The sequence below is a fragment of the Camelus bactrianus genome, chromosome 15, assembly GCF_048773025.1.
Source record: "Camelus bactrianus isolate YW-2024 breed Bactrian camel chromosome 15, ASM4877302v1, whole genome shotgun sequence".
Taxonomy (NCBI): Eukaryota; Metazoa; Chordata; class Mammalia; order Artiodactyla; family Camelidae; genus Camelus; species Camelus bactrianus.
The window spans coordinates 15,209,004-15,233,153 of NC_133553.1; the positions used below are offsets into that span (position 1 = coordinate 15,209,004).

The following is a 24,150-nucleotide window of genomic DNA, read 5'->3' on the forward strand; positions in this document are numbered from 1 at the left end:
TGAGAAGGTGACTTCAAGCAGAGTTTTGGCCAGAGGTGAGGGTTGAGGGGTGAGCCGCACAGGTGCCCAGGGAAGAGCGTCCCGGCAGAGGGAACAGCCATTGCCAAGTCCCGGAGGCAGGACACGCCTGTACCGTGAACGAGGGGCCGGCAGGATAGTGCAGCTGGAGCGGGGGTCAGGGCAGTAAGCGAGGCTGGGTCAGAGAGCAAGGGGCCCCTGAGGAGGGAGGTCTTGCGGCCATTGTAAGGAGACCAGCTGCTACTCTGAGCCAACGGGGAACCATCACAGGGGTTTTAAATATCTGACTTCTGTTTTTGAAAGATTGCTCTGGGCGCTGCGCTGAGAACAGTCTGTGGGGAGGGAAGGGTGGGCATAGGGAGGCGGGTCGGGATGTCCCAATGATCCTGGAGAAAGATGGTGAAGGCGTCCCCCCACCACCACCATGTTCTTTCTCCGCCTTGTTTCACGTGTGCCCTTATCCACCTCCCTCTTAAACAACTTTGAAGAAAATTCTCCAGATTTTTTCAAAGAAAATTCCAGATATCATTTCAAGGCTCTTGATCTAATTTGAAGGTGGATGTGATTTTCCTGCAGATTGGATGGGAGGTGTAGGGGAAGGAGGACAAATGGAAGACGACGCCACGGTTTCTGCTGGAGGGGCTGGGAGGACAGGAGCGCCCCTGGCGGGGATGGGGTGGACGCAGGCGGGCGTGGTGGGTGTGGGGATGGTAGGGGGTGGGGAGCCGAGGGCAGGACTGGCCGGCACCAAGAAGGCTGCACACCCAGAGGGAGGTATTTGGAGCTGGCAGGTGGAAGTCCAGGAGGTGATGTGCATTCGGGAGAAGTGGCGTGCGGACGATGTTAGGAGCCAGGAGACTGGCTGAGATCATGGGGGCCAAGGGTAGAGGCGTGGAGGGCAGGGACCCTCCCGCCTGGGGACGTCCGGGGGCGGGGGACTGTGGGAGAGCTGCCGGGCTCCCTGCCCGGTTCACAGCTGTTCCCACTTCTTTCCCCGGAGATTGTTCCCACGCACATTCCCTAGAGCAAACCATGTGGCGCCTGCTGTTTAAAAACAGTGTCCATTTCACAGGGAGAAAGTCGTTTTATCATTAATCATATTCTTGTGATTTCAAGGGAGAGGGAAGTTCTTCCATTGTCCAATGACCATTTGTGTTTCTTCTTTTGAGTAAGAATAACTCTGAAGGATATACCATTTTTTAAAACATTTTTTATTAATTTATAATCATTTTACAATGTTCTGTCAAATTCCAGTGTAGAGCACAACTTTTCAGTTATACATGAACATATATATATTCATTGTCACATTTTTTCTATGTGAGCTACCATAAGATTTTGTGTATATTTCCCTGTGCTGTACAGTATAATCTTATTTATCTATTCTATAATTTTGAAATCCCGTCTATCCCTTCCTACCCTCCGCCCCCTTAGCAACCACAAGTTTGTATTCTATGTCTATGAGTCTATTTCTGTTTTGTGTTTATACTTTGTTTTTTTTTTTTGTTTTGTTTGTTTGTTTTTATATTCCACATATGAGCAATCTCATGTGGTATTTTTCTTTCTCTTTCTGGCTTACTTCACTTAGAACGACATTCTCCAGGAACATCCATGTTTCTGCAAATGACATTATGTTGTCGGTTTTTATGGCTGAGTAATATTCCATTGTATAAATGTACCACATCTTCTTTATCCAGTCATCCGTTGATGGACATTTAGGCTGTTTCCATGTCTTGGCTGTTGTAAACAGTGCTGCTATGAACATTGGGGTGCAGGTGTCATCCTGAAGTAGGGTTCCTTCTGGATAGATGCCCAGGAGTGGGATTCTTGGGTCAGGAGATACCATTTTTTATTTTACTGTATTTGCTTTGTGAGTGGAGGTGCTGTGGACTGAACCCAGGACCTCGTGCTTGGTAAGCAACTGCTCTACCACTCAGTTACACCCACCTCCCTGAGGTAACGTTTTTTTTCCCCTTTATACACTTTTATTGTCAAACCCAATCTTCATCTGTTTTAAGCAAACCATACCACATGAATGGAAAGCATTAATTATCTTAGCTGAAAAAGTCTCAAATTATACAGATTTGAATTTTATCCAGGCTACGTAATAGTTTCCTGTTGTCAAAGTATAAGACCATTTTGATTATTTTTTAAATACCAGAAAATTTAATTAAAAATAGGGCAAAATATTTGAATAGGCATTGCATTGAAGAAGATACACAAATGGCTAATAAGCACACAAAAATGTACTCCACGTCATTAGCCATGAGGGGAATGCAGCTTAAAGTCGCAGTGAGACCCCGGCGCACACCCACGGGAAGGCCGTTAAACCAGACGGACACCACCAGCTGCTGGCGAGGATGTGGGAGATGGGAGCCCTCGCACGTTGCTGGTGGGAACATAGCATAGTCTGAGACACCACTTTTTCTGTTGTTGTCTCTATCCGCCGTGAAGGGTAGGGAGAAAGGGTGGGAACGGGGGCACCGCGGGCTCCGGGGCGGGGCGGCTGTGGCCGGCAGGGCTCTGCCCCCGGAGGCTGACCGCACCCGCCGTCTCGTTGCAGGGAGCATGGCTGATTCTCCCCGGGAAGGGAAGCAGGCCGGGCCTCCGCACTTCACCCAGCTGACTGACATGGCGTCTGAGTTAGTAGGAGGAACGGTAAGTGGGTCTCTCACGGCAGCAACAGGGACTCCACGCGCCCACACCACGGCGCCAGCTCACCACGGCAGGGACCCCGGCTGGAACAGCAAGAATCGGGCCCCCCAAGGAAAGCCACTCACAAAAGGCTTCCAAAGAACCTCCTGAATTGGTGACAGTTAGGAGCAAGGGCGGCACTGCCTTAAGTTTAAAACAAAAGGACATTTTGCGCCTGTGGAAGGAATTCCCCGTCCCTCTGCGCGTGTTCTCAGCGTATCGGTCACGCTTGGGAAGGGGATCCCCTGGGGAACTGGACAGAGTGCGATGTGCAGAGGTGAGAGGCCAGGCGCAGAGGGAAGGCCCTGCGCTCTGCCAGGAGACGGCTGGGCCAGGCTGGCGTCAGGGCAGGACAGGGCACCGCGGGGCACACCTGCTGGGGCGGGGGGGGGGGGTCACGCAGGGAAGTGATGCTCAGAGGACACCTCAGGCGGGGGTGGGGGGAGCTGGCGAGGCCGAGGGGCGAGGGGAGGTTCGTGGGGAAGGGAGTCTTCTGGGGGCATGGCGAGCCCGAGCCTGGAGAGGCTAGGAGAAGCCCCCTGTGCGCTCGGGGACGCTGCCAAGGAGAGGCTGAAGGGGCAGGGGAGGGATTCGGCCACCCAGACAGCGGAGGCTCCAGGACGGCCAGGTTCTCCCGTAAATTTAAGTTCTGGGCCGGGGTCAGAGCCCGGAGCACGCTGTCCCTGCAGAGGGCAGCTGTCCCTGGGCCCAGGTGGATGGGGTGACCTGTTGGTGTAATTAGTATTACCCACCTCCCTCTCAGAAATGTCCTGCTTTGGTTAACGCATCTCTGGGCCACCCCACCTGCAGGGCGTCCCTGGTGGCTGAGCCGCAGGTGGGACTTTTTTGGCCACTGCTTTGTTTATGAAAGATTCACAAAGTCCAGTGCCCTCGGTTCTAGAAAAGAAGTTGGTTTATTTTCTTTCCAAGTGTCAGAAGTTAGAACTTTTGCATCCACATGGCAAAGGGGATTAAGAGAAAAGGATGTGAAGGAAAGATTAAGGGGGAGGCGGGCAGGGCAGCCGAACACTTACACAGCATCGTGGCTTCACTGCCTCTGGTTCCTCTCCCCCTGGGCAGCTCCACATCTTCTTTTTACTGCATCTCTGAATGCTTCACTAGGGAATGAAATAAAATGGTTTTAATTTACGGTTATTTTATCTTTACTTCTTCACCTGTCCAGATTTTATTTGCAACAGATGACTTTTTTGCTCCTGCAGAAAACCTGATAAAGGTACTGTAAATCGGCTTCTGTGATGCACAGTGTGGGGTGGGGGGCGATCTATGCAGCCGTCTTAATGAGCACCTGCCCCTGTACTTGGGGTGGGAGCCACGAGATGTGAACGAGTGAGTTAGCGTATTAGAACTGTAGAAACGTGTAGAAATCAGCCTCCACTCACGGCAGGGACAGAGAGGGACCTGACACGGAGTCTGGGGGAATCACAGGGTTGCTCTCTGTCCCACGTGGCAATCGTCATCCGTGTTGGGGAGAAAAGTGGTGCACATCTTGAATTTTAAAAAAACATTTTGCCTGTCTAGTTATAAAAACTGTAGAACATGCTTATGAAAAACACAAAATACTGACACACCTAGGGAAGACCCGGAGCCCCGCCGGAGTCCAGCCGCCCGCCCCACCGGTGAGACAAGCGTGCGCTGTCCCGTGAGCTGCGGTGAGCCCCGGGGCCCGCGGTCGGCGCCCGGCGTGTGGGGGACACCGCCCGGGCTCCGGCCCCCGCTGCGCCCTGGCCCGCTGGCCTCCCTGGTGGAGCCCTTGCTCCTCCTGGTCAGGACCTGGCCAGCCCCGGGGCACGCTGAAGTGTGACCCTCTGAGGACCCCTCGCACAGGCGAACTCACTCCTCGGGGAAAATGATAATAAAACAAGGAACAGAGATGTTGCTGAGCTTGTTCTGGATCACACAGCCAGTGTCAGAGCTCTTACGAGTCACGGTGTGTCTCTCTCTGAAGAATTTAAACGCCTGCACACCTTGACTTCGCTGTTCCCCAGATTCAAAGTGTTTGCCCCTGTTACGCAGAGATAGGCAGAAAATTCTCATTCCAATGTCGTTTGGAGGGGAAAAAGCCGACCCCCGCGTCCACCCGCTGGGCAGGTTTCCCTGAGCGGAAGCACCAGCTCCTGCTTGCACCTGACCCGATGGGAAAAGGAGACACGCCCCATTCCCGGCCCCCGCCCCCAGCCCAGAACGACTTCTCAGAGTCTGCACTATTCACAAGGATTATTTCAGCTTTGTAACCAGCTTGAGGGATGTGCTCACCACCCCCGTCCTCAGGTGAAGCCGCGGGGACTCAGCGTTTGTCTCAGGTCCCGTGAGGCGCTGGGCCGAGCGCATGCCGGCCTGTGCCACGTCAGAGCGCAGGGCGGGCGGGGCGGCTCCGGGCGGGGCCGAGCGCTCAGCTGGTCCCAGCGTCCAGCCTGCTCTTCCTGTGACGCGGGCTGGATTCCTTGTTAAGCCGTCTTCTCGGGCGGCTTTGGAAACCCAACTCTTCTTTCTCACTTGGTTCCGATGGCCTTGCCGGAGGTGCCTGGGTGGCGGGTGGGAGTCGCCCTGTTTGTGGGCCCCGTGGAGTGAATTGTGGCGTGGTTTTACTTACTGCGGTCGGGGGCTAACTGTGTGAGCTGCAAAGATAAGGAGGCACCGCCTGACTGGTGTGGGTTACCTGTGCGTGAAGGTGGGGAGACACTGCAGGCCAGCTTAGGACTCCCCCAGGGTCCCTGTCTGCGCCGTCGGTCCATCTGTCCCTTTGGGGCCGAAGTTCATTGGCTGGAAGCCCAGGCTCTCGCGTGAATGTTAACCTTGCACGTGTCGCACCTCTTTGCTTCAGAGGGACAGCCCACGCTTTAAAGAGCACGCGGACACCGAGTTCGGGAGGTGGGGGGACGGATGGCAGACCAGAAGGAAGAGGAGCCCAGGTGAGGAGCCGACGGCTCGTTTACTCACACGGCGAAGTTTAGAAACAGGGCTGCGGGAAAGCAGAGTACGTTTGGGGTCTGTTCTTTTGGTGGAGCTTCTGGGGGTTGAACCCAGGACCTCGCGCAGGCTAAGCACGTGCTCTACCCGAGCCAGACCCTCCCCACTCCTTGGGGTTAGTTTTTAGCAGGAGGCCCTGATTTGCAGTTGAAGACGTGAGGCTCAGAGAGGGCAGGCAATTCACCCAAGACGCCCCCGGGAAGCAGTCAGTCTAGGATCAGAACGGGTGTCATTGAAGCCAAGGCCTGTGCACGTTTCTGGTCTGATTAGAACTGAGGATACGTGGGGGGAGCAGCCGCGTGGGGCCACCCTGTGGGAGGCCTTGAAGGCGCGGCTGAGGACTTGGCTGCGAGCCTTTTCCTGTGGGGTCCGTTTCGTCTCGGTTTTGTCCGGTCTCGGGCTGGATCTGCCGCGCTGTCTGAAGGGCTGCCCTGCGGTTTACATCTCCAGGTCACGACTGGTGCGTCATCAGGCTGGGAGTTCAGGGGCTCATCCGGGGCTTCAATGTGGACACTTCTTACTTCGTGGGAGATCACGCCCCTCGAGTGTCGATTCAGGCAGCAAACTACGAAGAAGGTGCCTGGGAAACCCTGAACCCCGAATGCGCGTTGTGGGGCCTGGGGGCACACCTGCCTGGCCTGAGTGTGCCCTTCCCACCCCGCCAGGCTCAGTGACCTGTCCCCTTCCTGCCATGGAGCTTCACGAGGCAGATTCCCAGCAGGGCGCTCTGTGATTCTTGACTGTTAGCTTGACAACATTTTTTGACCCGATTTAGCCGTCATTATCCCCACTCTCTGCAGGCCTCACCCCGGGGTGCACCCTCACGTGATCATGAGGTTGGGTGAGCAGGTTGCTGGGGAGGGTGGTGGGGAGGGGCTGCCCAGAGGTGCTGGATGAGGTGGAGCAGGTCTGAGTCAGCTGTGGGGCCAGTGGCCAGCTCCCCCTTCAACTGCCGAGTCTGCCTAGCAATGCGGCAACTACCAGGGTCCCAGAAAGCGTCCTTCCTGCATCCTGGACGGCTGCGCTGTACGAATCCTAAAGTTCTTAACTCGGCATCACCTGATGCTGGTCTCAGAGTTGATATTTTTAGAAACACCATACCATTATGTGCATGTCTATGCACGTATTTAGGGAAGAAAAGTCGGGTCAGCTGGGGAACTTATCCTGACAGCACTCTGTGCACAGCACTGGCCGAGGCTCTGTGGGAGTGAGTGGTTCCTCCTCCAGAAAGATCTGGGGACCCTGAAAGGTCACCTGACGGTGGGAGAGATGCTCTCTTAAAGGTGGGAAAGGACCGGTGATAATGAGTGAGATTCTCTCAGTAACCTGTCCACAAGGGCTTCAACTTCTGAGTCACCCAAGTTCCAATTCTAAGGATGCCATTGGTGGAAGGAGTGTTTCTGGAACTGACTTACAATATTCCAGAACTTTATTCATCCATGTTTTTGAAGATTCTGGTCATGTGATAAATCTGCTGAGGTCTGACTGAACTTGGAAACCGCATTTAATCTGACAAGCGGAGGTTCGGCACCACTTTTGAAGTTAGTTTAAATACTGAGGAACTTGAACACACGTGTCTGTTACTTTAATCACCTGATGCTCTGACTTGAGAAACGGTATCTTTGGTGCTAGTTGGCAAAACGAAAATCACTGTACAACCCACTGAGAGGGGATATTTCTTTGATCTTGAACGCAAACCGTAACCCTAATAGTCACTCTAACTGCAGATAAACAACCAGAAATCCCTCAACGAGAAGTCAGGACGGGAGCTGCGGCCACCCCTGAGGAGTTTGAAGCCATTGCTGAGGTACGATGTCCCGCAAAGAACGAGGTCTTGTCTTGGGGGTTAGCACAGCCCTGCTCGCCCGGCTGTGCACGGTGGTTCTCTGGGACCCGAGGCCCAGCACAGCTCACTCGTGTGTATGTGCCTGTGTGACGGTGCAGGTGTTTCCCCAGTGGGTGGTGCAACCCGTGTCCAAGGGACCGCCACCACCCCAGCCAGGTCCTGGCAGTGCTTCTCCTGGGAGGCGGCTGCTCGCCCGACCCGTCTGTAAAATGTTAGCCAGTGAGATAAAGACAGAAATTGATGGTTTAAGTACTTTCTATAGCAATTTGACAAAGTAACTTTATGTCTGCTGAATTCAATAAACAGTTTGGCTTGTGTTTTTGGTACAGTCTTGGTTGTCAAAGTTGGTCTGGGAATTAATTGGTGGTGTGTTTTACAAAAGTTGATCCACGGCAGACAGGGAATAAAAAACAGCAAAAGCCAGCGGGCCCTTCCAGAGAAAACTGTTGCAAGGTTCAGGCTGACCAAGGTACGCCACGGTCTGTGGGAGCAGCCTGGTTTTTACTGGAAGGCTCACACCATCAGTGTGGCTTCCTCTTTCTAGGAATCCTCAAGGTGGAGGAATCTCGAGGTTCATCCCTGCCCATCCCTGCCCATCCCCTGCCAACACCACCCAGAGGCTATTTTGATCAGGATGGAAAAAACAAACAAACCAGCCCAGGCCTTTATTCTGTTTATTACCCCTGGGACCTGATCCTTAGCAGTGTTTTCAGTGAAAAGTTCCACTAGGCATCCATCGTTAATTTTTATCCCAAAGTGCTTCTGCCCCGGAAGCCCCACACAGGCACTAGGATGAGAGAACTCTTTGTTCTCTAGAGCCGTCACTCACGGTTTTATCTTTTTTGCCAGCTGAAGTCCAGCGACTGGAATCACTTGGTTCCCATGACAGAGCTTAAACCAGGAACTCCGGCTTCCAGCCACAACTACTTTCCGGTCAGTTCCCAGCAGAGGTGGACTCACGTCCGACTCAACATCTTCCCGGGTAACTATGACGTGGGGCCGTCTCCAGGGCTATGGCTTCCTGACTTACATCTGGCAAGTTTTAGAAAACGAAAGTGAAGCCAGCCTTTCCTTCCCGGTCACTGGTCTCTTCAGTGTTTCAGGATTATAATTTGCCCTCTCTGTGCTCCAAGGAATTCTTGTTTTAATGCCTCCATCCCATAGATAGTTAGTGAAAAACTATTCAGTAAATTAGGACTTGATGGAACTAAGTTGAATCAGGTCGGATAGCTCTTAACAATTTCTGTTTCGCAGCCTTATTGGCAGTTGAAGTGCTGTGTACAAATGACCCGCATTTTGCTTTATTTAACAGCTTTATTGTAATTTGTACAGTATGTAATTCACTCATTTGAAGTGTTCAATTCTATGGTTTATAGTATATGTAAGCATATGGTTTAAAGTCCATGCAAATGTGTAGTGTACATGTGGCTGTCACCACAGTCAGCTTTGCGCCGTTTTTATCACCTCGGAAGGAAAGCGGATCCCCTTTAGCTGTCAGCCCTCAGCCCTGAGCAACCGCGAATCCGCTTTCTGTCTTTTTTTTTTTCTTTTTGGCGGGGGTGGGGGCTGATCAGCAAAGGGTGTCAAAACATGGGGAAGGGCACAAAATAAGGACCACTTCACGCATTTGTGCGTCACCCTTGCCGGGGCCACGCCGCCTTTCTCTGCACCCTGCCAGTCCTAGTGTGCATGCTGCTGGAGCGAGCGAGCTCTGCTTCCTGTCCTGGCGGATCGGACTGCCCTGGAGATTGTGTCTAAAGGGTCTCTGGGGACCGGCTTCTTTCGCTGAGCATCATGTGTTCAAGGCTCATCCACGCGGTAGCCTGCCAGCACTTCATTTCTTTTTATGGCTGGATAACATTCCGTTGCGTGGATGGACTGCATGTGGGTCTGTTCATCAGCTGATAGGCATTTGAACTGTTTGCACCTGTTGGCTACTTATGAGTAATGCTGGCATAAACATTCCTGTACAAGTTTCTGTGTGGACACACGGTTTTCATCAGGGTATTTCCCTAGGATTGGAATTCTTGGGTCACACGATAACTCCATGTTTTAAATTATTTAAGGAATCATCAGACCGTTTTCCAAAATGGCCGCACCGTTTCACAGTCCCCCGGCACTGTCTGAGGGAAGGTCCCGGCTCCTCCGCATCCGCCCAGCACGTGCGGTCGGGCTGTCTGATCACAGCCACCCCGGAGCGTGTGCAGTGGGGTCTCACTGCGGCCCTGATTGGCATTTCCCTGACGACTGGGATGAACATCTTTCCAGTGGCTTACCTGGCCATACACATATTTTCTTTGGAAAAATGTTTATTCAGGTTTTTTGCCCATTATTAAACTGGGTGAAATCCAACTTTACTATTTTATTATTAGCCTGTTATTACTGAGTTGAAGGGTTCTTTATACAGCCTAGATACAAATCCTTTATCAGAGCTAGGATTTGCAAGTAATTTCTTCCATCCTGTGCGATGTCTTTTCACTTTCTCTGGGGGATTTCTTGAAGCACAATAGTTCTTAATTTTGATGAAGTTCAACTATGTGTTTTTTCCTTTTGTTGCTCATGCTTTTGAAGCCATATCTAGAAAATCATTGTCAAATCTGAGGTCATGAAGAATTACCCCTATATTTTTCCTAAGAGTTTTATCATTTTTAGCTCTTAGATTTAGGCCTTTGATTAATTTTGAGCTAATTCTTGTATATGGTGTAAGGTAAGGTTTCAACTTCATTATTTTGCATGTGGAGATCAGTTGTCCAAGAACCTTTTTTTCTTTTTGGGAAAGGATTTTCTATCCTAGTTGAATGATTTTGGTGTACTTGTGAAAAATTAGCTGACCTATATAGATATATGGGTTTATCTCTGGACTCTCAATTTTTTTGTATTTATCTTTATGCTAGTCCTACACTGTTTTGATTAGTGTTGTTTTGTAGTAAGTTTGGAAATCAGAAAGTGTGTCTTCCAAATGTGTTCCTTTGAAAGGTTTTTTTTTGGGGGGGGGGTTATTTGGAGTCCTGTACAATTTCATATGCAATTCCACATTTCAGAATCAGCTTAAGTTTCTACAAAGAAGCCAGCTGGGATTCTGATAGAGATTGCATTGACTCTGTAGACCAATTTGGGGAGCATTGCTGGTTTAAAAATGTTGAGTCTTCCAAAGGCATGTTTTCCCACTTATTTACATTTCCTTTAATTTCTTTCAACAATATTTTATAGTTGTCCGAGTATACATATTGTACCTCTTTGTTAAATTAATTCCTCCATCTTTTATTGTTTTTGATACTATTGTAAATGGAATTATTTTCTTAATTTTGTTTTGGATTGTCCATTTTAAGAGTATAGAAGTACAACTGATTTTTGAATATTAATCTTGTGTCCTACAACTTTGCTGAACTTGTTTATTAGTACTAATGGATTTTTAGTGAGTCCTTGGGGTTTCTATGTACAAGATCACATTATCTGTTCATGGAGATAGTTTTATTCCTTCCTTCCCAATCTGGATGCCAGCCAGCTGTCTCCATCTCTCCATGTTTCCATATCTCTATCCCTCCATCTCTCTCTTTCTCTCTGTCTTAAAATCTCCAGTGCGATGTTGAATAGAAGAGGCAAGAGCAGAATCCTGGTCTTGTTCCTAATCTTGGAGGAAAAGCAGTCTTTCACAATTAAATACGATGTTAGCTGTGGATTTCGTAGAGGCCTTTTATCAGATTGTGAAAATTCCCTTCTATTCCTTGTTTGTTGAATGTGTTTATCATGAAAAGGTGCTGGATTTTGTTAATTTTTTTTCTTTGTGAGAGTGTCATGTGGCTTAATACAGAATCTTCTATTCTGTGAGCAAAGGGTATGACATTGACTGATTTTCAGGTGTTGGACTTGGTCACGGTGTGTCATATTTTGTGACGTGTTGCTGGATTTGGTTTGCACGTGCTTTGTGGAGGGTTTCCATGTCCGTATTCATAAAAGCTGTTTGCCTGTAGTCTTCTTTTCTTGTGATGTCTTTGGTTTTGGTATCAGAGTAATATTGGCCTCATGCAATGAGTTGGGAGGTGTTCCCACCTGTTATATTTTTTGGAAGATTTTGTGAAAAATTGATATATATAAATGTATATGTGTATATATACACACATATTTGCTTACTAGTTCAATTTATTTAGTTGACATTGGTCTATTCAGATGGTCTATTTCTTCTTGAATCATTTTCGTTAGCCTGTGTCTTCCAGGAATTTGTCCATCTCATCTTAAGTTATCTAATTTTATTGGCATATAACTGCACTTTTATAATCCTTTTCTTTTCCTGTAAGGTCAGTAGTAATGTCTTCTCTTACATTTCTGATTTTAGTAATTTGACTTTTTTCTCTCTTTTTCTTGGCAAATCTACCTAAAAGTTTGTTAATTTTGTTACTCTCTTCAAAAAACCAGATTTCAGCTTCACTGATACTCTCTCTGTCTTTAATTTCTACTCTAATCTTTATTATTTCCTTCCTTCTGCTTGTTTCAGGTTTAGTTTGCTTTCTTCTCCAGTGTCATTAGCGGGAGGTTCTTATTTTTCAACATGGGTATTTATAGCTATAAATTTCCCTTTAAGCACGAGTCACTGCATACCTTAAGTTTTGGAATGTTGTGCTTTCATTGTCATTCATTTACAAGCATTTTCTATTTCACATTTTGATTTCTTCTTTGACCCAGTAGTTTAGAGTGTGTTCTTTACTTTTCATGTATTTGTGAGCTTCCCAAATTTCCTTCTCATTGATTTCTAATTTCTTTTCATGTGATTGGAGAGTACACTTTGTATTATTTCAACCCATTTGCTTTATAACCTCACATATGGCTTATTTTGGAAAATGTTCCATGTGCACTTGAGAAGAATTTGTATTATGCATTTGTTGGGTGAAGTGTTTTATAGGTCAGCGAGGTACAGCTGGTTTATAGTGTTGCTCAAGCCTTCTATTTCCTTGCTGATCTTTTTTCTAGTTTTTCTGTCCATTATTGAAAGTGGAGTATTGAACTCTCCAAAGATCATTGTTGATTTGTCTATTTTTCCTTTCACTTCTGTCAGTTTTTTCCTTTATGATTTCGGTGCTATGTTATTAGGTGCAAATATATTTATAATTATGTTTTCCTGATGGATTGACACTTTTCTCATCATAAAATGTCCCTCCTCATCTCTAGTGATATATTTGTTTTAAAGTTAATTTTGTCTGTCATCAGTAAAGCCACTCTAGCTTATTGTGGTTGCTGTTTGCATGATCTGATTTTTCCATTTCCATTTAAGGTTTGTTATATTAACCTTCCTATTTGTCATTTCTGGCTTTATTCATTTTTTCCTGTGGGTTTAAGCTGCCATATGTAGTCATTTTCTTTGGCCCAATCAGCTGTGCTCCCAGCGACCTCCTTTGTAATGTTACTGGTGAATATATTAAACACAGATGATACTTCTGTATATCAAAAGCCCAGCACACGGTGTATACATATTATTTTATACTATTGCTTTTCTTTTTTTTTCACTTAACAGAAGAAGGGGCAGGAAATATGCGTTTCCACTGTCCCTTACGATAATACACAGTCACCTTCACAGGTGCTCTTTGTTTTCTCGTGTTCGGCCACTGGCTGCATCACTTCAGTGAAGTCTGTTTCAGCCTCACGGTGTGAAGCTTCTGGTGCTGCCCCTTGCGGGGCACAGCCCTGGGTCTGCCCTGAGACGGCAGCTGTGGCAGAGCGCTCTTTGACTGTCCCCTTCCCTGACCACGTCCACAATTAGCTCCACTAATTGCCATCCGATTGCTCTATTTTTCCAACAATGCCCTGGGCGTAAATTGCTCCACATACCAATCCAACTAAATCTGGGTTTCTTTGAGGTGATCGTTTTTGAGGTCAGTGTTTGAGGTTCGTTCTGATCCCACAAGGGCTTCTTTGAGCTCCTTCCCTGTTCTTTCTAGCCGACTGTCTGGCTTACAGTTTGTGCTGCAGTGTTAAGTTTACAGACGTCCCAAATGAGTCGACTAGTCTCAGTGTCCTCTTAATAGCTTTTCCCCACAACTCCCATTGTTTCTGGGAGCGCCCTTAGGCTTGAATGGCTCCATTCTCTGTTGCACGTGAAGCCCATTTACTGGGAAGACACCTGGAGCGCTCTGTTCCATGACCCACTTCTCCTGGACCTCTGAGCCCTGGCTCTGGAGCTGGGGGTGGGGACAGTGGTGCCTTTCTGAGTGATGGCCCTGCTTTAGGAGCTGGGTGCTCAGTGGAGGGGGCAGCAGCCTCAGCTCGTCTTGGCTTGTCTGCCTTGTGACATGGCCCCAGCATCTCAGGGGGGCTGTGTGCAGGGTAGAGACCCCATCTCCTGAGTGGGGGCTGGGTGACAGGAAGGCACCCCCTCTTCTCAGCCGCACTCACCTGGGACTTAGCCTCCCAGCAGACAGGTGGGGCAGCATGAGAAACACTGATGTCCCAGCCCCCCTGGGAAGAAGGCCCAGGACTGAGAGCGGGGGGCCGGCCCTGCGTTCCTGGCTGCGCCCTCACTGAGTGGGGACGAGGGGGCGCAGGTGCCTGCTTCAGATACCACAGACTCTCCCTGGCCTTGCTGAGCTTTGGTAGATTTTTTTGAATCAATGTGGCTTCATTTGCTGTGTGCCTTAGGACTGTTTCCACAGGCTATTCCAGTGGTTGTTTTTTCCCTTCCTAATCATCACCAGCCTGACTGGGGAGTGGGTCAGCACAGCTTCACATGCCTTCATGCTGGAAGTGGATCTCCTGACCCCCCACTTTACTTACAAATTTTTTAAAAAACAACTTCATTGCAGTATAATCTCAGTAGTAAATTGCACATATTTCAGATGTACAATTTGATGAATTTTGATAGATGTAGACACCCAAGAAACCATCACCACCATCAAGATAGCTCACATTGCCATCACTCTCCAACAGGTGCAAATTTTGAACTCCCAGTTTATCCCTTGCCACCCCTTTTCTCCCCGGTAACTCTAAGTTTGTTCTTTATGTCTGTGAGTCTGTTCTGTTTTGTAAATAAGTCCACTTGTGTCTTTTTTTTTTTTTTTTAAGATTCCACGTATAAACGGTATCATATGGTATTTTTCTTTCTCTTCCTGGCTTACTTTATTTAGAATGATGATCTCCAGGTCCATACGTGTTGCTGCAATGGCATTATTTTATTCTCTTTTTTATTGCTGAGTAATATTCAATTGTATAAATATACCATAATTTTTTAATCCAGTCATCTGTCGATTGACATTTAGGTTGTTTCCATGTCTTGGCTACTGTAAATAGTGCTGCTATGAACACTGGGGTGCATGTATCTTTCTGAATTATATTTTTCTCCAGATATATGCCCAGGAGTGGGATTGCTGGATCATATGCTAAGTTTATTTTTAGTTTTTTAAGGAACCTCCATACTGTCTTCCATGGTGGCTGAACCGATTTGCATTCCCACCAGCAGTGTAGGAGGGTTCCTTTCTCTCCACACCCTCCCCAGCATTTATCGTTTGTGGGCTTTTTAATGATGGCCGTTCTGGCTGGTGTGAGGTGATACCTCCTTGTAGTTTTGATTTGCATTTCTCTAGCATTTAGCAATGTTGAGCATCTTTTCATGCGCTTGTTGGCCAGCTGGATGCCTTCTTTGGAGAGCTGTCTATTTAGGTCTGCCCACTTTTTGGTTGAGTTGCTTGTTTTATTGATATTAAGCTGTATGAGCTGTTTGTATATTTTGGAAATTAGTCCCTTGTCACTGACCCTCACTTTAGATGCAGCAGGTTTTTGGTTATCATGCTTTAAAGTAAAACACCGACATGTAGAGATCTGAACACGGTCAGTGACAGTGATTGCTCATTGAAACCATCTGCTCTAAAACCAGTGAAAGCAACTGAATGGGCAAAGCCAACAAGAGAGATTCAGGACTTTCCCCATTTGTTAATTCAACACTTAGTAGCTGCCTCGATCGAGGGCCTGAGCACTGGCTGTATAGTCACTTCCCAGGTGATGAGCAGGGCAGAGCTAACAGAACGTAAGCTGCCTGAAGACAGGGGTCACGTCTGGGTTGTCACCTATTCACGCCCAGCACCCAGCCTGGCCTGGGGAACGGAGCAGATGCTCAGAAAGCATCCTTTGTTGGACTGACTTGATGGAGTCCTTGCCCTTGTGAAGTGAATGACCCAGGTGGGGAGGGGCGGTGCACAAGTAAGCAAAACACTGCAAAACAGTGACAGGTGTTATAACAAAAGTACTCAGGCAGTGCTCTAGGACTTGTCTATTTGGCAATTTCTGGGCTATTGACACAGCAACTTCACATGTTTAACCCAGTTTATTCAGAACTTAGGAGGTGAGAGCGGGTCTGAAAAAGTGGCAGGTGGGGGCCCTGCTTTGTGGATGGGATCGTGCGGTTTCCTGCACACATGAAAGCTGGTCTGTGACCGGCCAGCCTCGAGGGAAGGGGAGGGGCGGGCAGGGTGTGCATGCTGACTTCTCCCTGCCTCCGGCTGCGTCTTCAGCTGCTCTGCGAAGGCTCCACCTGGATGCAAGATTGAAGGGCAAAGGACGCAGTAGGAGAACCCGACAGGACACCCGGGGGTGGGGGCGGGGTTGCTTTATTTATTTATTTATTTATTTTATTTTTTATGTTTTAAAAAGTAAAAAAAAAAAATTTTTTTCCCCTAGGGGTAAGTAATTAGGTTTATTTATAGATTATTATTATCACTATTTTTAGAGGAGGTGCTGGGGATTGAACCCAGGACCTCCTGCGTGCTAAGCATGCACTCTACCACGTGAGCTACGCCCTCCTCCCGGGGTCGCTTTATTGAGGCTCTCTCAAAGTATCCAGAGGCGTTTCTAATACTCCGTGATAGTTTTGATTAAAAGTGAGGCTGGATATTAATTCTGTAAAGAAGAGAAGAATTTTATTTATTTTTAATGTAAAATCAGCACTACGTTAACAGACACACATGTCCTGTACCATGAAGGCAGATCACAAAGTCAGTGAGCCGGAGTCGTGTTCTCGTGGTCTGCCTCCTGCTGACCTACTCCCGCTAGCATAGTATCTTGGGTTTTATGCCAGCACAGTCTGGTTTTATTTACTGTATGTATCAAGACTTCCACTGTTCTACTGAAATTTTTTCAGATCCACTCAGTATCACCGTATTTTTCATATACAAATAGATAAGGCTTGGTTTCAGTAGAATACTCTGATGAACGCTTTTGAGCATCTACATAAAAAAGCTTGGCTTCTACCTTCTAGGAAGTGATACTTAAACAAATAAAACTTTCACTTTATTAGGATTAGATAATGTGAACTGATCTTGGTAGCTGTTCTCTGCTCTGTAGACCTGATCTCAGGCTGCTGTGGGTCTCAGCAGTGATTTGATTTTGTGAATATATCTTCAGTAATCTCAACTGCATTGCAAGGCAATGTGTTGTTGTAAAAATAAAAACGTAAGGCTCTTGTATGAGTTGGTGTGGGATTTAGCAATGCTGAGCTCTGGCACCAAAGAGTATATCTGTGGTGAATTTCCCAACTGTATTTTGGCTTTCCTGGAGTTATTAATTCAACTAAAACTGTGAGCACCAACTACGTGCCACACAGAAGCAAACAAGATAGGCAGCTCTTCCGGCCTTCAGAGATTTTATATTCTGGTTTTGGGAGACTGACGTTTTCTGGGACTTAAAGAAAGAACAAGACAATTTCAGACTGTGACTTGTGCAGTGGAGTAAGTAAGCAGAAGTAGATGATAAATTTAACCTGGGCAATCAGACAGGGGCCAGGTGGGGTTGGAAGGAGAGGGCTTCAAAGAGAGAGGGAAGGCCTTCCTGAGGCCACAACACTTAAGCTGAGACCTAAGAACAACCAGTAGTCTTTTTGGAGAGCTGGAAAAGCTGTCCCAGGACAAGGGGATGGCAAGTGCAAAGGCCCTGGGGCAGCAGGCTTGGTGAGCAGGCAGGTGTGGAGAGCTCTGCAGTTTATGATCTGCAAACAGCCTCTTTTCCAAGTAGGAATAACTGAGGCACTTTTTCTTTTCAGATGGTGGAATTGCACGCCTTAGGGTATACGGTACTGGACAGAAAGACTGGACCGCGAGTGATCCCACAGAGCTGTCAGACCTCGTGACCATTGCTTACGGGGGTGCCTGTGTAGGATTCAGCAATGCACATTTTGGGCACCCAAACAACATAATAGGTGAGTGCTCTAGGAGCTGGCTTTTATTTGGGACATCTCGGCACTGCTTTAAATGCCCCGATATGGCATGAATTACTTCTGAGGGAGGAGCCAGCTCAAAGCATGAGGGTGGATGAGGCCAACCATCCACACACAGGATTTAATGCCTTTACAGCCTGAAGTAAGTCAACAGCAATCTTCCTTCCTAATTTTGGCTTAAGCAGTTGTGATAGAAGGAGAAGTAAAATTCACTAACCCTCTGGTTGTAGGTGAATTTACTGAAGCATTAGCTTCTGTGGAGGTAATTTACGTAGCAGTGCTCGGGTGCCGGGGGGCTGGCGCTGAACCACACCAGTGCACTCATTCTCGCATTTCAATAAAATGGGATGACTGTGTGGTAGCCTGTTAAACTGTGTTGTTTCTGGCAGGAGTGGGCCAGGCCAAGTCCATGGCCGACGGCTGGGAGACCGCCCGGAGGCTGGACAGGCCGCCCGTCCTGGAGGTGAGGCGGGAAAACACTGCGGCTTAACGCATCCTGAAAAGTGACGAGTGTTTGTTTTTTACTTTGATGTCAAGGAAATTCTTACTTTAAAAACCCCTTCAGCAGTTTTCTTACTGCTTATTTTCCACATTTTCCAGGCTTCCTACTGTGTCATCGTAATAGCAGGGCCAGGCTAGATGTAAAGGCCCGGAGGCCAGGCTGGTTGTTGGCGGCTATGCTATCACATTGCTGGAATTACCCCTCTGTTTCTTCAAATAAAGAAACAAGAATATCTACAATTTAATGATATAAAACCCATGAATAAATGTATTGGTTGATCTGGAGGAAAAAACTGCCATTTCATCATTTTTAATATCTGGGTGTCCCTGGATGAGACTTACGTGAACTTGGGACAGGGAACTCTAAGCGGGGGCTCAGCTGTTTACTTTGGCCAAGAACTAACTTGAGACGAGGAAGTAAAAAAGGAAAGAAAAGACCTTTCAATTTGTATATCTCACCCCACTGCAAACATAGTCAGAAATATCCCTTTCTTGGCTTAGTCTGCATGTCACCCAAAGCTTCCGGATATAAATGAGCAAACTCTGCTTGCTGTAAACTAGTGTTTGAAGGCAGATCATATGTTGGTATAGATTTGACCAAAACATACCTACTTTGAAAGGTCAAAACAGACTGACCAGAGGAGCTATGGGCTGGGTTAGAGAAAGATCCTTTTGGGTACAGCATCCTACCTAAACTTACAACTGACGTAGAAAAATGCGATCAGAAATTTAGAAACCTTTACAAAGTGTCAGATAAAAACACGTGAGTTGGCAAGAGGCATTTACAGAGGGATGGAAAGGGGCACTTTACAGGAGAAGCAATTTACCAATCAGGTCATAAGAAACACTCTTTTATGTAAGAAGTGACAAGCACATGCCAACATTTTCACCTGCTGGTTTTAGGACTGATGTCTTGAAACCAAGCTGGCTTATATGTTTCTTTTCCTTTCTGAATCCAGAGTGATGAGAATGGTGTCCTTCTGGTGCCGGGTTGTGAGTGGGCAGTTTTCCGACTGGCCCATCCTGGAATAATAACTCAAATTGAAATCGATACGAAACATTTCAAAGGTAAATGTGACACCATTGTAATCGGTGTGCTGGTTACAAAGAAACCGAGCTGCAGCAGGGGTGGGGTTGGGACCGCGGGCTGTGGACCTGGCTTTCCACTCGCCAGCTGTGCGGTTTCGAGCACGTTACTTTACCTCTTTCTGTTCTGTCTCCCTCTTTGTGAAGACATCAGAGTTGAGCTAACGACCACACAAGTCCTGTGAGCGTCTATGATGCTGTAAGGCTCTTACCACGGGGGCCCTGAGTTCCGTTTGGGAAAAGCCTATGAAATGTTCCCTGATTAGAAAGAACTGGACGGGGGTATCTTCTCATGGGGAAGGGGGTCCCAAGCAGACTGGTGACCATTTCTTCTCCAGGCTGGACTTTGAGGGCGGTGATCTACACATTTTTAAAATTGTGCACTTCCATTGGTAAAAAAAAAAAATATATATATATATATATATGTATATATATACACACACACATATATTTGGACAAGTACCCTCGATATTCCATATTTACTTTCTTATGAAATAGATACGTGTGTCATTATATTGAGAAAGTTCAGAAGAGGTTTCTAAACTTTCACAATTGTTAGGTGAAATTTTGATAAGCACTGGATTGCGTGTCTCGTGATTGCTGGGCCGTCTTTGAATAAATACGGCAGTTTATAGCCGTATATCGGACGCCTGATTTTTAAGTGTCTTACGAGTCATTATGACCTCAGTTATGAACTGTTTCATCAAGGCGCAGTGTATGTTTAAGGGGCAGGTCGTCATCAGTGGCAGTGGATGTAAATCACTTCAAGAAGTCTTGATGATGGAGACTTCCACCTGGAAGACAGTGTTTTGGATCTGATCAGCGGGTCACTGTTTTCATGGCTCAGCACAGCTGATGACCTTGCATCTTGAAGGTCAAGAAAAACGTCAGCTCTGCTATTTTCTTGTTGTTCTTGGATGCTTGCATCTCTAGCAGTATCTTTTTTTTTTTTTAAATTGAGTTATAGTCAGTTTACAATGTTGTGTCAATTTCCAACATAGAGCACAATTTTTCAGTTCTACATGAACTGAACATATATTCATTGTCATGTTTTTTTTCGCCGTGAGCTACCACAGGATCTTGTATATATTTCCCTGTGCTATGCAGTATAATCTTGTTTATCTATTCTGCATATGCCTGTCAGTATCTACAAATTTTGAATTCCCAGTCTGTCCCTTCCCACCCCCGCCCCCTTGGCAACCACAAGTTTGTATTCTATGTCTATGAGTCTTTTTCTGTTTTGTATTTATGTTCATTTGTCTTTTTCTTTCTTTCTTTTTTTTTAGATTCCACTTATGAGTGATCTCATGTGGTATTTTTCTTTCTCTTTCTGGCTTACTTCACTTAGAATGACATTCTCCAGGGACATCCATGTTGCTGCAAATGGCATTATGTTGTTGGTTTTTATGGCTGAATAGTATTCCATTGTATAAATATACCACATCTTCTTTATCCAGTCATCTGTTGATGGACATTTAGGCTGTTTCCATGTCTTGGCTATTGTAAATAGTGCTGCTATGAACATTGGGGTGCAGGTGTCATTTTAAAGTAGGGTTCCTTCTGGATATATGCCCAGGAGCGGGATTCCTGGGTCATATGGTAAGTCTATTCCTAGTCTTTTGGGGAATCTCCATACTGTTTTCCACAGTGGCAGCACCAAACTGCATTCCCACCAGCAGTGTAAGAGGGTTCCCTTTTCTCCACAGCCTCTCCAACATTTGTCATTTGTGGACTTTTGAATGATGGACATACTGACTGGTGTGAGGTGATACCTCATTGTAGTTTTGATCTGCATTTCTCTGATAATTAGTGATATTGAGCATTTTTTCATGTGCCTATTGATCATTTGTATGTCTTCCTTGAAGAATTGCTTGTTTAGGTGTTCTGCCCATTTTTGGATGGGGTTGTTTGCTTTTTTCTTAAGTCGTATGAGCTGCTTATATATTCTGGAGATCAAGCCTTTGTCGGTTCCATCTTTTGCAAAAATTTTCTCCCGTTCTGCAGGTTGTCGTTTTGTTTTGTTTTCTAGCAGTATCTTTAAACCATGGTTCCCTACAGATAGTTTAAAACCACTTGTTTATTTTTGTGAGGGCTGGTTCAGTCAAAACCAGGTAAATCCCTGTAACCAGGGACCCTGAATTGCAATATGGAATATGCCATAGCTATACTGCTGGTGGCCCTTAGGTCTCTCCATCACCACGTGATGACAGTCATGGGGATGAGGGAATGTGCCAGTATCCTGTTACGATGTCAAATATGCCTGGCTTGCTATACACACACACTCACGTGTGTGCATGTGTGACAGAAACAGACACAGTCATCCTGATGCTCTCTTTCTGCGTCCTTTGGGTTTCCATGGCACTCCAGGAGTGTGCTCCCCCACCTTGGAGACCAGTGTTCAATGAGCACCCCCCTCTGCCAGACTTCTTGACCAGGAGCTCCTCCTCTGTTGATCTTCAAGTCTTGGGGACCCCTATAGAAGTTCTCCCCACAAAGAGTGGGGGAGCATCCACCAAACTCGTCTCAGCCCACTGGGCCCATAATGCCGGTGAAATTCCAAAGACAAGAGACAACTCAGGACCATATATTTTCACCAAAAGAGCACTTAGAAACCCTCAAATACAGGGCGTGTGGTGTACTCTGTGATTCCACGATCCTATTCTATTCTGTGATGCCGTAAGGAAGATATTTTCCAGCTTCATAATGATTTCAGATGAGCTACAGAGAAGGAGGCGAGTCGTGAAATGTGCAATCTAGGAAGCTTAGCAGATACGCTCACCTTTCAAAGTAAAATGCCACACACTCAAACTCAAATGCACCAGCCCATGGACGTTTGTCAGGCCTTCCTGGTTCCTCTGAAGAGCACACACTCGTTGGTTTCGCAAGGCGGTCCCACTCCGCCACACACCCGGTACTTTCCTCCTCTCATGTACTTCATTCTTTTGCTTTTGTTTTGAAAGAACCTTGATTTGTTCTGTGCTGGGTTTTTGATCCAGGATGATGGTCTATAAACCAAACTGCTCTAAGTGCAGACGGAGTGGAGAAAGTCACTGTTGATTCTGTTCCACTAGGCAATTCTCCCGACAGCTGTAAGCTGGACGGCTGCATCCTGACGACCCAGGAGGAAGAAGACATGGTCAGGCAGAACTGGGATCTCCCCGGCCACAAGTGGAAACCCCTGCTTCTGGTCACAAAGGTTAGCGTGGCATCCTACCCACCTGGGGAGCCAGGCAGGCCACGTCACTCAGAGCACATTTCAACTCCAAAACTTCTGCTCAGTTTAACAGTAGAACAAATGAGCTTTAAAAAACCGTATCTGAGCATTTATATAATGAAAGGACAGGCTGTGTTCTCACACCTTGGCACATCTAACAATCAAATATTGTTTTAAACTATCAAGTGCAAAGGATACATACAGGAAAAGTGCTTCTCCAGTATATTACCTTTTTAGGAAGGGCAGCTAGATATGCAAAGCTCCAAGGGTGTGCCCATCTGTGGGAGGGACACTGAGACATCCCAGAAATGCCTTCTTTGATCAAATAGGAGGGAAGAGGTCATTTTCCGGTCAGAGATGGGGTGAGGGCTGCTCCCTTCTAACAGCGGGTGATGGCCTCCGGGAGACACCCACATGCCCTCCTTTTGCTTTCTCATCAGTTTGTCCACTTAATTAACTATTAAAACCAGCCAGCGTCGTGTCAGTCTCATTCGGGAATCCGTTCCCTATTAACAGATCTCTGCGGTAAGCCAAATTATCATCACTCAATAGTCATTTTCACCGTTTAAGCCCCCTAAGTCCAAGTCGATGGGTTGTGCTGGGCAAGTCAGCCCTTCTGGCTATTACAGGGGCCTCTCCGGCTGCCTCTCTTCCAGCTGAACCCGGACGAGACCCACCTGTTGGACAGCCTCACGCCGGAGCTGCAGGATGTCATCACCCACGTGAGGTTCACCATCACCCCGGATGGGGGCGTGAGCCGCCTGCGGCTCAGGGGCTTCCCCAGCTCCATCTGCCTCCTCCGGCCGCGGGAGAAACCCGCGATGAGGTTCTCGGTTAAGGCGGGCTTCAGGTCCAACCTGTAGCCCACACCGAACCGTGGTGGCTCCACGACGCTCAGTCCTGCTCTCCAAGTGTTTTCAACACCCAACCCCTAGAAGTTCCTAGCAACTAACCTTGTGACGATCAACAGAATTCCTGGTGATTTAATAAAGTAATCACTTTCACACCCTAGTACCTGTGTGTAGTGTCGCTGTGAAGGGCGTAGCGGTTCAAAAATTGGCTGTGGCTGTCAACGGCAGATGGCCTCTTATGGATTACTCTTTTTTTAACAGTACAATATATTGGTATTTAGAGTATGTAAAATTTATAGGTATAGATATTCTGAAGCTTCAGAGGTACTTCAGCAGGAAATACATAGCCCATTATCTTTAAAAGTTTGTTGAAGCCCATCAGAGCCACTGGAAAAACGTATTTCTAGAGTCATTCATTGTCCCAGCTCAAGAGGACTGGTCATGTTTACCTAGCATAGGGGATGCCTTTCCCAAGGACGTACACCTCTTACACTGCGCTTCCCCCACACGAAGGTGCATGCTGAATGCTAAACCTTTGTGATACCCCGCGCTAGCGGTGCCCGGTACCCTAGCTTCTCACATGCTCTGGATGGTTCCTGACGATTCCTCCCTGACGCAGTTCTGATTGTCAGGATGGTCTGGATGCCCCTTCGCCCCAACCCATCCGCAACCGCTCTGCGCAGGAGGGTGGGGGTGTGGTGGGAGGGGTGGGGGTGGGTGCCTGGTGGATCCCGGGCCCCTCCCACTCCTCCCTCCTTGGCAGAAG

At 47.2% G+C, this 24,150-nt stretch overlaps 1 protein-coding gene and 1 long non-coding RNA gene across 2 annotated transcripts; one reads left to right on the forward strand and one right to left on the reverse strand.

Annotated features, from left to right (window-relative positions):
• The first annotated feature begins 1,279 nt into the window (after positions 1–1,279).
• ALLC (allantoicase) lies at positions 1,280–23,529 on the forward strand. Its single transcript, XM_010956934.3, has 11 exons — positions 1,280–2,673; positions 3,893–3,943; positions 5,552–5,639; positions 6,148–6,273; positions 7,425–7,504; positions 8,393–8,525; positions 17,559–17,714; positions 18,122–18,195; positions 19,193–19,301; positions 22,391–22,515; positions 23,190–23,529. Exons 1-11 carry the CDS (start codon positions 2,584–2,586, stop codon positions 23,394–23,396), a joined length of 1,239 nt encoding a protein of 412 aa, XP_010955236.2. The 5' UTR covers positions 1,280–2,583; the 3' UTR covers positions 23,397–23,529.
• LOC123617399 (uncharacterized) lies at positions 2,619–5,658 on the reverse strand. Its single transcript, XR_006725523.2, has 3 exons — positions 3,744–5,658; positions 3,462–3,606; positions 2,619–2,753 (listed from the first exon to the last, which is right to left on the reverse strand). It is a non-coding gene; the product is annotated as an uncharacterized LOC123617399 (long non-coding RNA).
• Positions 23,530–24,150: the final 621 nt, after the last annotated feature.

Bases quoted from the DNA above. Each gene is read 5' to 3' on its own strand.
- ALLC (XM_010956934.3), top strand. From the start codon at position 2,584: ATGGCTGATTCTCCCCGGGAAGGGAAGCAGGCCGGGCCTCCGCACTTC. The intron at 7,505-8,392 runs GTACGATGTCCC...CTTTTTTGCCAG, and splicing joins AGTTTGAAGCCATTGCTGAG to CTGAAGTCCAGCGACTGGAA. The intron at 19,302-22,390 runs GTAAATGTGACA...CTGTTCCACTAG, and splicing joins CGATACGAAACATTTCAAAG to GCAATTCTCCCGACAGCTGT.